At 44.7% G+C, this 12,091-nt stretch overlaps 1 protein-coding gene across 21 annotated transcripts in view; it reads left to right on the forward strand.

Moving 5' to 3' along the window:
* Kcnma1 (potassium calcium-activated channel subfamily M alpha 1) overlaps positions 1-12,091 on the forward strand; it is a 710,535-nt gene that overhangs the window by 669,537 nt on the left and 28,907 nt on the right. For 11 of the 21 annotated variants that reach the window (XM_076544630.1, XM_076544638.1, XM_016003346.3 and 8 more), the window contains 2 exons: positions 3,988-4,101; positions 10,241-10,371. In XM_076544630.1, the coding sequence (XP_076400745.1) occupies positions 3,988-4,101; positions 10,241-10,371 (245 nt within the window). Of the gene's footprint in view, positions 1-3,987; positions 4,102-4,871; positions 4,953-10,240; positions 10,372-12,091 lie in introns of all 21 variants that reach the window. The other 10 variants (XM_076544629.1, XM_076544631.1, XM_076544633.1 and 7 more) reach the window with 1 other exon arrangement.

The following is a 12,091-nucleotide window of genomic DNA, read 5'->3' on the forward strand; positions in this document are numbered from 1 at the left end:
ATGACAAGGGGAAACATAATGTTCAGTCATGTAACCCCTGATCATCCCACCAAGCTTCAATGGATAGTCCTAATCCAGTGGTCACACAGGTGGCCCTGATTAAACAAAATGAGTCGAAAAGCAAAACCAAAAATCAGGAATCTGAGAAAGGGATGGAGAAGAGTAGGAGGCAGATAAGAAAGGGTACTGGGGAGAGTAATCAAATTTATTGTACACATGTCTGGAATAGCCAAATAACAAAATAATGCAGTAAAAATATCTTTAAAGAATTAACAGACATTGGAAAATAAAGAACCAGAATTTGAACCCAAGACCTCCAGCTTCAAGGCTGTGTTCTTCACTAGTCCCTTTTATTTCTTCTCTTAGGTGTCAGGCCTCTTAAATATAAGCCAGAATCCCAGCTAAACAGCAAACTCTCTGGCCTAATACTCTCCCATGGCACATGAAATGAGAATGGCTGGTCCGGGACAGGGTCAGTCAAGGTGGTGATGCTTGATGCTCAGTGGATAACACAGATGCATGCCAGGCACAGGGGCCTCTGAAGACTGGGACTAGGGGTGGGGCTTCCCTGGAAGGTGAGGAGGTAGTCTAGGGAAGTCATATCTAGCTCCATGGAGTACGGTGTTAACATATTAAAGAATCAAGAGCCTAAGAAGAACTTGGGCAGTCCACAAATTCACCTGAATCTTTTCTGAGGTTTCTTAGTCTAGCTCTTTAACATTGACATCCTTAATGGTTTCTTTGGGCAGAATGGAGGGTTGTCTCCCATGTTGGAGCATTTCCCGGGTTTTCTGGTCTCTGGCTGCAGATCCCTGGTGTATATACCTCATGTCCCAGCTTGTGCAAACAGAACAGCAGTGTTATTTGATGTAGAGATGTAAAGTGATGCCATCGATGAAAGGGGTGGAGACCTGAACATTGTTAAGACCTGCTTTGTCAACCATGACTAGAATGATGGGATCTAAGGTATTCTCCTGCTTCATTCCTTCAGATGGAATACAGGTCATTTAGGAAGTCTGCAACACCCGGCACTTGAGAACATAGTTTTCCTACAGTAGGCCCCTAAGGGAGGAAACAATGCTAATCAAGTCTGAGTCCTTACTACGACTATGAGAGGAAAAGAAAAAAAATTATATTTTTGTTAATTTTGCAAACCCAGTGTGAGGGCAGAAACATTGCAAAGTAGGAGGAGGTGTGATATTTCTAAAGTTCTCATTGTCAACATTAGTACCCTGTTCTTGGGGTCACAGATGGAGAGACAGACCTTCAGGTGAAGGGTATCTGGCTACCCATCAGTTTGTCAGTTGCTGATGCTGATGGAACCAGCCTTGGAGTCTGGGGGTGGGGGGGTGGGGAATGGAATATGAAAGGAAAGTGAAAGAGGCCTAGGAAGCAAGCATGCCACTTCCTAATGAAGGTTTCATACAAAGGGATTGAGTCTTTTCACAGCTGAAAATGGAATCTTTAAATAAGATAAAATAAAAGGATGCTTCGGCTTGTTGCAGGCTCTGCAATGAAATACAGCTATCCTAATACCGTGTGACCTGTATCTCTGCCTGCTTTATGGGTGCTACTCCTTGAGGAACACACCCATATTTTCTCCAGGCAGCGTCTGATGGTAGATGTCAAAATACAGGCCATGTATTATGCATATAGCATTACCGATGTAAGGTGTTCACTTGTCAAGTTGAAGAAAGTCAAAAACGTCACATCCACTGAATCCGCACAGCTGTCACTTGCAATTTTTCATGCTTTTGAATGCCACTTCTGATGAAAACAGTTTATTTCTTCCCCTTCACTGTTCGAAGGGAAGAAAACAGCTAGCATTTAAAATGCATGCTCCTGGTTATGCGGTTGGCTGGAAAATAGACACATTCCAAAGTTTAGGAAGAATGAACACTAACTCATTGAATGTAACTTGGTCTGTTTGAGGTGTCATAATACTGAAAAAAAATTAAGTGCAATCGGGAATGGATACTTTTTTGTTCTTCCTGAAAGTATAGCACTTGATAGGATATTTAAATAAAGAAGAGCAGGAAATAAGAAAGCCCCCTCAAAAGTCTCTGGCATTTTGTTCTTGTGAACCTCCCAAAGGATAGGCAATTACTGAGCACCAGACATTACCCAAATGCCAGACTCAGCCCAGCCTTGTCCCATGACTAAGTGGTGACTGTAAAATGTGGTCCTATGATCAATTCAGAGTTTTGGTTTGGAAGCCAAGCAAATATCTTTGTACCTTTAAGTCCCTTGTTTATTGGTAAGCCCATATAAATGAGATAAGATGAGAAACCAAGGAATCAGGCACAGCAGCGCACACTTTTAATCCCAGCACTCAGGAGGCAGAGGCAGGCAGATCTTTGTGAGTTCGAGGTTAGCCAGATCTACTGAGTGAGTTCAGACTAACTATGGCTACATTGCAAAAACCTTATCTCCAAAAATATTTTTTTAATTAAATAAAAGTTAAAAACACACCAAAGAGAATAATAGCACACAGCTGACAGATCTATTTGCTGTGCGCTTCAGTTAGAAAATGAACTTCTAAGGAGCGCAGGCATGATGTGAAGATCTTTCCCATCTTTGTGTGTCTTTGCCTGCATCCTTAACAAGGTGCTCAGTGGACTTGGCTGGAAAAAGTTTTGCTCTTACTAAACCTGCCATTTCAAATCGTACCTTTTTCATGAATCTCATGATGTCTTGATATTGCCAGGTCGGTTACCTCAGGAATTCAAGGCTAATTCTTTTTTTTTTTTCCTTTTATTTTATTTTACAATGCCATTCAGTTCTACATATCAGCCACAGATTCCCTTGTTCTCCCCCCTCCTGCCCCCTCCCCTTCCCCCCAGCCCACCCCTCATTCCCACCTCCTCCAGGGCAAAGCCTTCCCCGAGGACTGAAATCGACCTGATAGACTCAGTCCAAGCAGGTCCAGTCCCCTCCTCCCAGACTGAGCCAAGTGTCCCTGCACAAGCCCCAGGTTTCAAACAGCCAATTTATGCAATGAGTCCAGGACCTGGTACCACTGCCTAGATGCCTCCCAAACAGATCAAGCCAAAACTGTCTCACCTATTCAGAGGGCCTGATCTAATTGGGGGCCCCTCAGCCTTTGGTTCATAGTTCATGTGTTTCAGACAGTAGCAGCAGGTAACTTTTGTATTCAATAGCTGTTCATCCTTCCAGGAAGATGGATGCTGTGGGTCTAGGAAGTGTAGACATAGGAAACAGTGTCTAGGGGGATCAAACAAGGTGTCTTCCTTTGCATGTCTTTTTAAGACCAAGGAACAGTTGCCGAAAGCCTCCAGGCAGATTTGCCCTCACGTCTCACCAGCCGGAACCATGTCAAACCCAGGACCTAAGTTCCTCAAGAGCAGAAGGAAATGCAATCAGTTGGCTGAGGAGAATGGTCAGAATGAGTTTGGCTAGGCCATGGTAGCAACACATGAAACATTTCAGTGGTTGGAAGAGCCATCATTGTTTTTCCCCTTAGAAGGTTTTATGGGTCAGGGCAGTTGTCTGAGGCTGCTGTCCAGATTCCATCTCCATAGTGACCCATGACTCCATATTAGATGTGGTTTGGAAAGAGAAGGATAAGACAAAGCCTTAGACCAGAAGTGATGTGTGTTTCTTCACTCACTTTCCATGAGCCAGAGCATTTTGCATGTCACATAGTCCTGCCTTCCTAAGGGCAACTAGACACAGTGAGTGGTAACTACTTGTAGGAGAAGGGGAATTATAAGTAGGATATATAATGTTATGTCTGGAATTTTAGGAAGTTGTCAGATTAAGTTAGAATTGCTTCAAGTGTATTTCCTATAATGTCCTTAAAAAACAAAACAAACAAACAAACAAACAAAACCCCTCAGAGTTTACCTTATGTTAATTGGTGACCTGCCTGTCAATAATGTGTACACAGCATCTTAAGGGTTCTGTATGTATGCTGTAGTTTTATCATTTCCAGATTTTCTACTTCTCTGAATTTCTCTCCACTAGGATTCACACCTCCTGGAATGGACAGATCATCTCCTGACAACAGCCCAGTGCATGGAATGTTGCGCCAGCCTTCCATCACAACAGGAGTCAACATCCCCATCATCACAGAACTCGGTAGGGAGTCATTGTCAGCTCAGTGGGTGGGTGGTTTTGTCTTTCAGACCATGGAGAATGTGGGGAGGTTGGCCTGTTCTTTAGCCCTTTGGTCCTCATAGTGGAGTAGTGAAGGTGAGGTACAATTAGAGATACAGCAGATTATTTGAAGGACAAACTGTTCTATCTTTCCCAGGAGAGAAATAGAAAGTTTCCTTCCTTCCGGCCACTGTTTTCAAAAGAGCACAAGAATGGCTTTGAAATTGGGGCATCCATTTGGGAATGGGAAAGAAAGGAGGCAAGGGCCCTTCTGGCGGCTTCTTCCTGAAGGTGCCTCTTCTGGGTGTTCTGTTTCAAAGGTTCCTACAGTTGAAACCCTACTCAGAACCTCCGGACTAAGCCAATCCCACCTGAGAGCGGATCCCCTGTGAGAACTGGCTCAAACGATTGTTTGCTCCACTGTACAGTAGCCCCACCTTGACCCTATCCCAGATAGAGTCTCGCCAAAGGTCATTTTCAAAAAATGGCCAAAATATGAATGAAGTGCACAGGGTTTGAAGGCTATAACCTGTAGCCAGTAAAAACCCAACTTCTGACCTGTCCCTGCCATTCTCTGGTACCCTGTGGGAAGTTATACAACTACTAAACGGCTCTTCCCCCTCCAGGTACATATCGTCCAGGTGGCTTAGCTTGAGAATGCGTCCCCCATTGTTCCCTCACTCTTTTCTTTCTTTTTTTCTGTACTTCCCTCCACTCCCTTTCCCTGACCCTTAAATGCTGTATCCAATTAGCTAAGCCGGGCAAGTTGCCTTTGGTATCAGTCAATCAGGAAAAAAACAGTGGGACGCACATTCTAATGATAACGGAGTTGGGTAAGAAGTGCTTGTCTTCTTGACATCAGTATTTTCTTTTGTTCTGATCTTGGTGTTTCCAACTCTCATTGGCTTTTTTCCCCTTCATTTCGCTGGCTGTAACAGAAAGGCTACCCCATGGCACTGCTTTGAATGTATTTTATTTGTGGCTCTGGTTGGAATCGACTGTCTTGTTCTGGCCTTTTCTTAATGATTTTTTTCCCCACACAGCATCAGTAAACCTTTGATCACACCCATCTGACCTGGCAGTAGCTCCAAAGCATCTCTGCTCTAATTCATTTTCTGTGGCCCAAGCCTCTCTCTCCCTCTCTTTTAAATCCCACACGTGCCCTCTCTCCCCCGCCTCTTCCCTATATTCCTCTTCCAACATGCTGTCAGTTTGACTGACATGTCTTCACAGCTCTCAGAGGAAGTCAAAGGAAAACTATAAAAATTTTAAGATAAGAAATCCTAGACAGTGCCTTCCCTCCAGCTGTTTATTTTTCTTTATTCTGACTTTATTTGCCTTTTTTCCCCCTACCAGGCCCTTTCTCAGAAGTTCTGCTTCTGAAGCCATAAAAAGCAGCTGGTTCCCAGGGGATCTTTTCTTACTAAAGCCAGATTCCAAGAAGGGTGCAGAACAGGCTGGCGGACCTACTCTCTGACCCCCACCCCGCTGTCCCAAAGCTCCTCCCCCCCCCACCCCCAGGGAGATTCACAGTGGATTTATCTGGAAGATAAAGGCCCCTGGTCATGGCTGCATTTGTCAGGCCCTTCCATGGTTCCCCATGACTTGGTTAATAACCCACAAAGGGCGCCCATCAGCAGCAGGTCTCAGCACCGGAGACTGATCTTCTAAATAGACATAGCAAAGGGGCTTCTCGGCAGAGACGTGGGAGGAGGAGTGGGGAGCACCTGCCTTCGCATGACTCACCGATGAAATGAAGGCTCCATTTTCTTGACCCCCCAAATATATTTCAAAATAAGAGAGGAGGCTTTTAACCCAGTAATCTTGCTTGTGAGGTGTCTAGAAATGAAGAAATAAATTGTCCACCATGCAGCCCTGCGTGGTTGTTAGACAGAGCTATTTATCAGGGCACATTCATTCAGGTCAAGGAGTACCACACTATTTTCTGTTTCCCACAGTAGGAGAAGTATCTTTTTCATGTTTAGCATTGTTGGCTAAAAGCCTGGGTTTCTCCATCACTCTTCTTAGAACCATAGCACCACAAAAGACCAGGGAAGCTCATGTGCCCCAGACCACTGTTTGGAAAAGTCATCCAAGCGTCTCCCACACAGATACCTACACAGTTTCCGAAAACATCCACGCCAAGACTTTCTCTTGCATTTGGAGTCCGTGTGCTACTCACTAACTAGGGTATCCTGATTTTGATTAGTGGAAAAGGAAAACAAAAAGCTTGGTGCTCCAAATGCAAGGCAGCAATTCGGTTATCAAGTCCCCCAAGCACTCTCCCACACCCGAGTTTTTCCTTTGCGTTTAGAGTTCAGGCTACTTCCTCCCTCTGCTCTTGAGGCTAGTTTCTCTCTCCCGCAGTCACACCACGATCCTCATACCATTCCTCCTCCCACTTCACCCCTGCAATGTCATCTGCCCTGGGCTGTGTGCTGTGTGATATTACTCCAGCAAAATGCCCCTTAAAACGGGGCTGGAGAGACAGGCCTGGGGTAAAGCCATGCTTGTTGTGCAATCGTGAGGACCTGAGTGCTGATCCCCAGCATGCACATCCAGGCTGAGCATGGCAGTGTACATCTTGTAATTCCAGCCCTTGGGGACAGATACAGAAGGATCCCTGAGGCTTGCTGGCCAGGGAGTCTAGCTGAATCGGTGAGCTACAGATTCAGTTGACAGACCCTGCCTCAAAAAGTAATATAGAAAATGATCGAGGAAGACAGCTGATGTTAACCCCTACCTTCTACGTGCACCTGTACACAAACACATCCATATATGAACACATCCAAACCCGAACACACACAAAGACACAGAGGCTACCCAGGCCAAACACATTTGAAGACTGCAATATATTCCAGTCCTCATGTGTTCTGAGACTCCCCTGGCAAAGGCTCCCGATGTTTCCATGAGGAAGAACTTTGTTTGTTGCAGCTTAACTCACTATTTCCCAACTATATTTGGTCACATGCATGGTGGGGCAATGTTTTTGTCCCCTCTTATTATTACCCAGGTAGTTGCTATTCTGGGAAGTGGGCAGGGGGCCTCCAGCTGCTATCTTCCTGGGACTGGGCATTCCAGAACAACAGGCAGGCTTTTCACTGAAACTTGCTCTTGCCTTGACACCTTCCAATAGCCGGCATCGCTCAAGTCCAGAGTTGTTTTTCCTACTCAGGCCATGCTAATAACGTAGGATGGTTTTCCCCTCATCTCTCTGTAAAGAGAGAGGGGATACTGCTCCAGTACAAATGATGACGCAAACACCATCAGCTGATGTGAATAGATAAAACCATAGTCGAATGTATGTCATTTTCTGATTACATTTTCTGATTCCCAGAGCAGACATACTGTGGACCTCACAACATACTGTTGGAATATTAAAAGACAAAAATTATAGACTTGGGATTTAGCTGAGTTGGTAGCATTGACAGAGTGCTTTACATGCAATTGCTTAACATCAACAAAGCCCTAGGTTCAGTCCCTAGCACTTCATCGACAGGGTGTGGTAGTCCACACCCATGATCCCTACACTGCAAAGGTGGAGGAGAAGTTCAGCCTATAATCTTCCACGACACAGTGAGTCTGAAGCCAGCCTAGGATACAGGAGACACTGCCTAGAGAGAGAAGAAAGATAGAGACAGGGAGAGCAAAAAGCTAAGGCAAAATTTCCACAAGCGTGGTTTTTAAAATCTTAAAAATGTTTAGTGTTTGCCTGCATGTGTGGATGTACCTCATGTGCATGCAGAGGACAGAAGAGCATGTGGGGTTCCCTGGAGGAGTGTCAGGTAGATCAAGGTGTGGGTGCTAGCAAGCTAACACAGTCCTCTGAGAGAATAGCAAGTGTTCTCAATTGCCACCATCTCTTCAGCGCCTGCTTTAGAAAGCTGAATCCACTTCATTTACAATTCTAAAGTAGGACAAAGTAGTTCCTCATATTTGGCCCACTATGAGAGCAGGGTGTACACACACACACACACACACACACACACACACACACACACACACACACTCCTGAGGAAAGGAAGTGAAATATGAGACAGAAGAATGAGGCATGGAGACAACCTGGCCAGGGCTACAGGTGGAGTCTGTCTTACCTGAATCTAGTTTGAACACTAGGCCACTTGTGATCGGCTGAGCCAGAGCTACTTATTATAGGGGTAGGTTATACAATGTCCACATGGAGTAAGGCTACAGTTCACGACGTTTGAGACACTTTTTTTCTTTTCTTGTTTTTTCTTTCTTTCTTTTTTTTTGGTTTTTCGAGACAGGGTTTCTCTGTGTAGCTTTGCGCCTTTCCTGGAACTCTCTTTGGAGACCAGGCTGGTCTCAAACTCACAGAGATCCGCCTGGCTCTGCCTCCCAAGTGCTGGGATTAAAGGCGTGCGCCGCCGCCGCCGCCGCCGCCGCCGCCGCCGCCGCCGCCGCCGCCGCCGCCGCCGCCGCCGCCACCACCACCACCCAGCCATTTGAGACACTTTTAATCAAACATGAAATGGGTATGGAGGCAGCTTAGGGCCAAACATGATTCAATTTAACAGAACCATTTGGAGGGTTCATAAGTAAATCTTACTGTCTCTGAGAGGAGCAGAGAGGTGCTAGACATTTCCCTAATGTAACAGATTGATAGACAATTGTGTTATCAGCCTCCAGTTATCCAGTGCACAGCATGCCCTGGGTCCTGGAGAAAACTCACCAAATCTGGTCTCCTAGGAATTTCTGAGCTACCTCATGAGAGACTGCATAGTTTCCCCATTTCACAAGAGAGCAACTTAGCTGTAGGATCATGAAATGCTTTGCCAAAGAAGTGGGTGACAAAACCAGACTTGAGACTTTTGCCCACCATCCTGCAATCCACTTGCCCCTGAGACAACAACTGGGACCCAATGTGACCAAATTTGGAAAAAATCACAGCAAAGATTTCCTTCCATTAGAGTCATTCTCCAGAGGGGATAAAGATGGTGTCATTTAAAAATAATTCCACGCCAAGCCTTTTATCCTATTATCATTTATTCTGACTCAATAAACAAAGTTTTGGTGCTTTTTTTTAATCGTTTGTTTGTATTTTTTTTTTAAAGGAAAGTTGTCCAGAAAGTTCCTTTAAAAAAATTAAAACATTAACTCTAGGGAAGAGAATTAGCTGCAGATAGATTCAGAAAGACATCAGAGCTGGGAAATCTCATCTGTTCTCTTCCTAAGACCACCTTAATTATTCCAGAAACCACAAGTGTGCCTCTCCCCAGCTCCCCACACTTCCCCCTATTACTTGCTCTGCAAAATGGATCATTTCTGAGGCCAAGATAGGAATAGAAGCTCATTTGTCATTTAATTTTTTATAAGTTAAAGGCATCTGAAGGACACAGTGCATCAGTCTGGGTGCATGCAGGAGGAGTCCTTAGGGGCTCCTCAGATGACAGTGAAGGAAGGCATCTTGCCCTGGCCATGTCTTCTAGAACACAGCGAAGACAGAGCTGTTTAGAAGGGGAAAGAGTGTGTAGAGCCTTGCAAAAGAAGTTGGAAAACAGCCGGAGATAGCCAGGAGCCATTCCCAAATGTTCAGTAAGGTATGGGCCTGGGTTCAGAGGCCAGGCACACCAGGTACTACCCAGGCCCGTCCTTGGGGCTAGCTATAGGTCCTACCTGAGGGCAAATTCCTTGCCATTTGCCCTTGCTGTGTTTCTGGTCCATTGCTTTTCCTTCTAAATAAGTTGCATTTTTCCTTTGTGGCTAACTTTACCATTCCAGCATGGCTATTTTCATCGAATTATGTCCATCTCTCAGAGGATTTTGGCTACCAAGAAATGCCCTAGGGTGTTTCTTGGTCATGACTGTAAAACTGCAGCAAGGACTGGTCAATGCCATTAACTTGCCAGTTCTTGGCAGTTGCCATGGAGCAAGCCTGCTTGACCTCATTGCTCTCCAGGTCTCCGAAGTTAAAACAGCCCTGTAGGAGCAGTCCATCGAGTCCCACTGCTCGCCAATCCCCAGATCCATCAACAGCTTCGCCATGCTTGTTTCCTTTGCCATAACTTCAGTTTCTCTAAGTCAGTCACTTAGTGTATCTCTGGCTTCACTAACACATGTATAGTGTTCAGTGCTAATTCTTACTTTATGCCTTTTCTAGTGAACGATACTAATGTTCAGTTTTTGGACCAAGATGATGATGATGACCCTGACACAGAGCTGTACCTCACGCAGCCCTTTGCATGTGGGACAGCGTTTGCTGTCAGCGTCCTGGACTCGCTCATGAGTGCGGTAAGTTGTCTAGCTCCCTCCTCTCCATTCAAGGGGTGGGATACACATCCACGGACCATCTCTAAAGTAGGAGGCATGGCAGAAGCTTGAGCTGTGCATGGAAAAGGTCATGAACCTTTCTCTCTAGAAAAGATGCCAATATTTATCAATCACCCAAGTAAGTATTGATTATAAATTCCTCAAAGAGCAGGGAAGACAGGGGAAGTTATGACCTGGTTTGGAGGATAAGAAAAGCACTCCTCAAGGAAAAATTTCATACCAAGATGTGAGTCTGTCAAGGAAGACAAAGGGAACTGAACCACAATGAGGAAGGGACAGGGAAGACATTGAAAACCATTTTCATGGTTTGACTCTTTGGACTTAATGCTGAAGAGTGATGTGGTCAGGTTCATACCTGAAAGCACTGACCTTGTCTGCTCGGTGGAGATGGCTTGGACTGGCAAGACTCAGGGATGATGTCTGAGTAGGCATCTCTTCTTGCTAGATGGAGAGTAGTACTGATAAGTGATACAGGCAGGTGGCAGGTGATGTCTGAGTAAGCATCTCTTCTAGCTAGAGGGAGAGTCGTACTAATAGTGATGTGTGTGTGTGTGTGTGTGTGTGTGTGTGTGTGTGTGTGTGTGTGTGTGTGTGGTGGGGGGAGGTTAAGTATTCCTTAGTAAAATTGGAAACATTTGAGAATAGCCTGAATGCGAACAGAAGATAGGAAGATAGTGTACCAAGATTGACACCAAAGTCCCTGCCTGTCACTAAAAGAGTAGGCCTTGGGTGAGTACCAGGTATGGGACTCTTCTCTGCTGAAGGGCACAGACGAGGATGGATGTTAAAGGAAAGGAGTTACTGATTGAGACATCAAAAGCAGTTGTGTTTCATTTAGTAACTTGATGTGTAGTAAGTGGTCAAGCCATTTGTTTCCCCATTTCTTGTGACCCCCAAATAAGTAACAATTAAAAGAGTGGATTCCAGCACAGTGGTATCATCATTCACTGCAACAGACAACAGCAGCCATTTAGAATGGGCCACAGCAGGTGCTGGGAATTGTTCCTACTTGTGTCTTTATTTATGCAAGACGCCCTTCATTTTGCAATAGTGAAATTCACAATTTGTGAAAATGGAGGTGTGGGCCAGATAAAAACTGACCTTGAGGGACCCATGGGACAGAGTTTCATTGAGCACATTCAACTGTAAACATAATTTAGAGGGTATTTTTCCATACATACATTTCTCACATTGCTTAAGAAGGTTGTTCTCTTGACTATGTTAAACAACTGATACGCTAACTATGCATTATTATCATATATTCATTAAAAATAATCCCAGAGGGATTACTGTGTGAGGGAAGATGAAGACATGGGGCTTTTAGAGACGAATTTAGGTGATTCTATATTACTGAATGTGGTACAAATGTAAGCATATCTTAGTGAAATATCAGAATTATGGCTTTAAAAATAATTATAAAATAACATTCATCTGAATTAAGGTTGACTGGTGGCTTTTCAAGTCAGTAGAACCAGAGCAGAGCCCTCCTGGTTTCCTAGAATTCTGTGAATGACCTTAGGGCTGCTGGTAATATTGGCTCAGTTTGTACAAAGTCTTGGACAGGCTGGAAAGAACAATAGAGGCTACATAATCATGTTCAGTAAAGCACCAGATTCTCTGTAGGAGGTTGGATTGTGTCTCTTTAGAAATATCACTTGAATTCTGATCCTAATTCCAGAGA

This window comes from Peromyscus maniculatus, chromosome 9 (assembly GCF_049852395.1).
Source record: "Peromyscus maniculatus bairdii isolate BWxNUB_F1_BW_parent chromosome 9, HU_Pman_BW_mat_3.1, whole genome shotgun sequence".
In the NCBI taxonomy this organism is placed as follows: domain Eukaryota; kingdom Metazoa; phylum Chordata; class Mammalia; order Rodentia; family Cricetidae; genus Peromyscus; species Peromyscus maniculatus.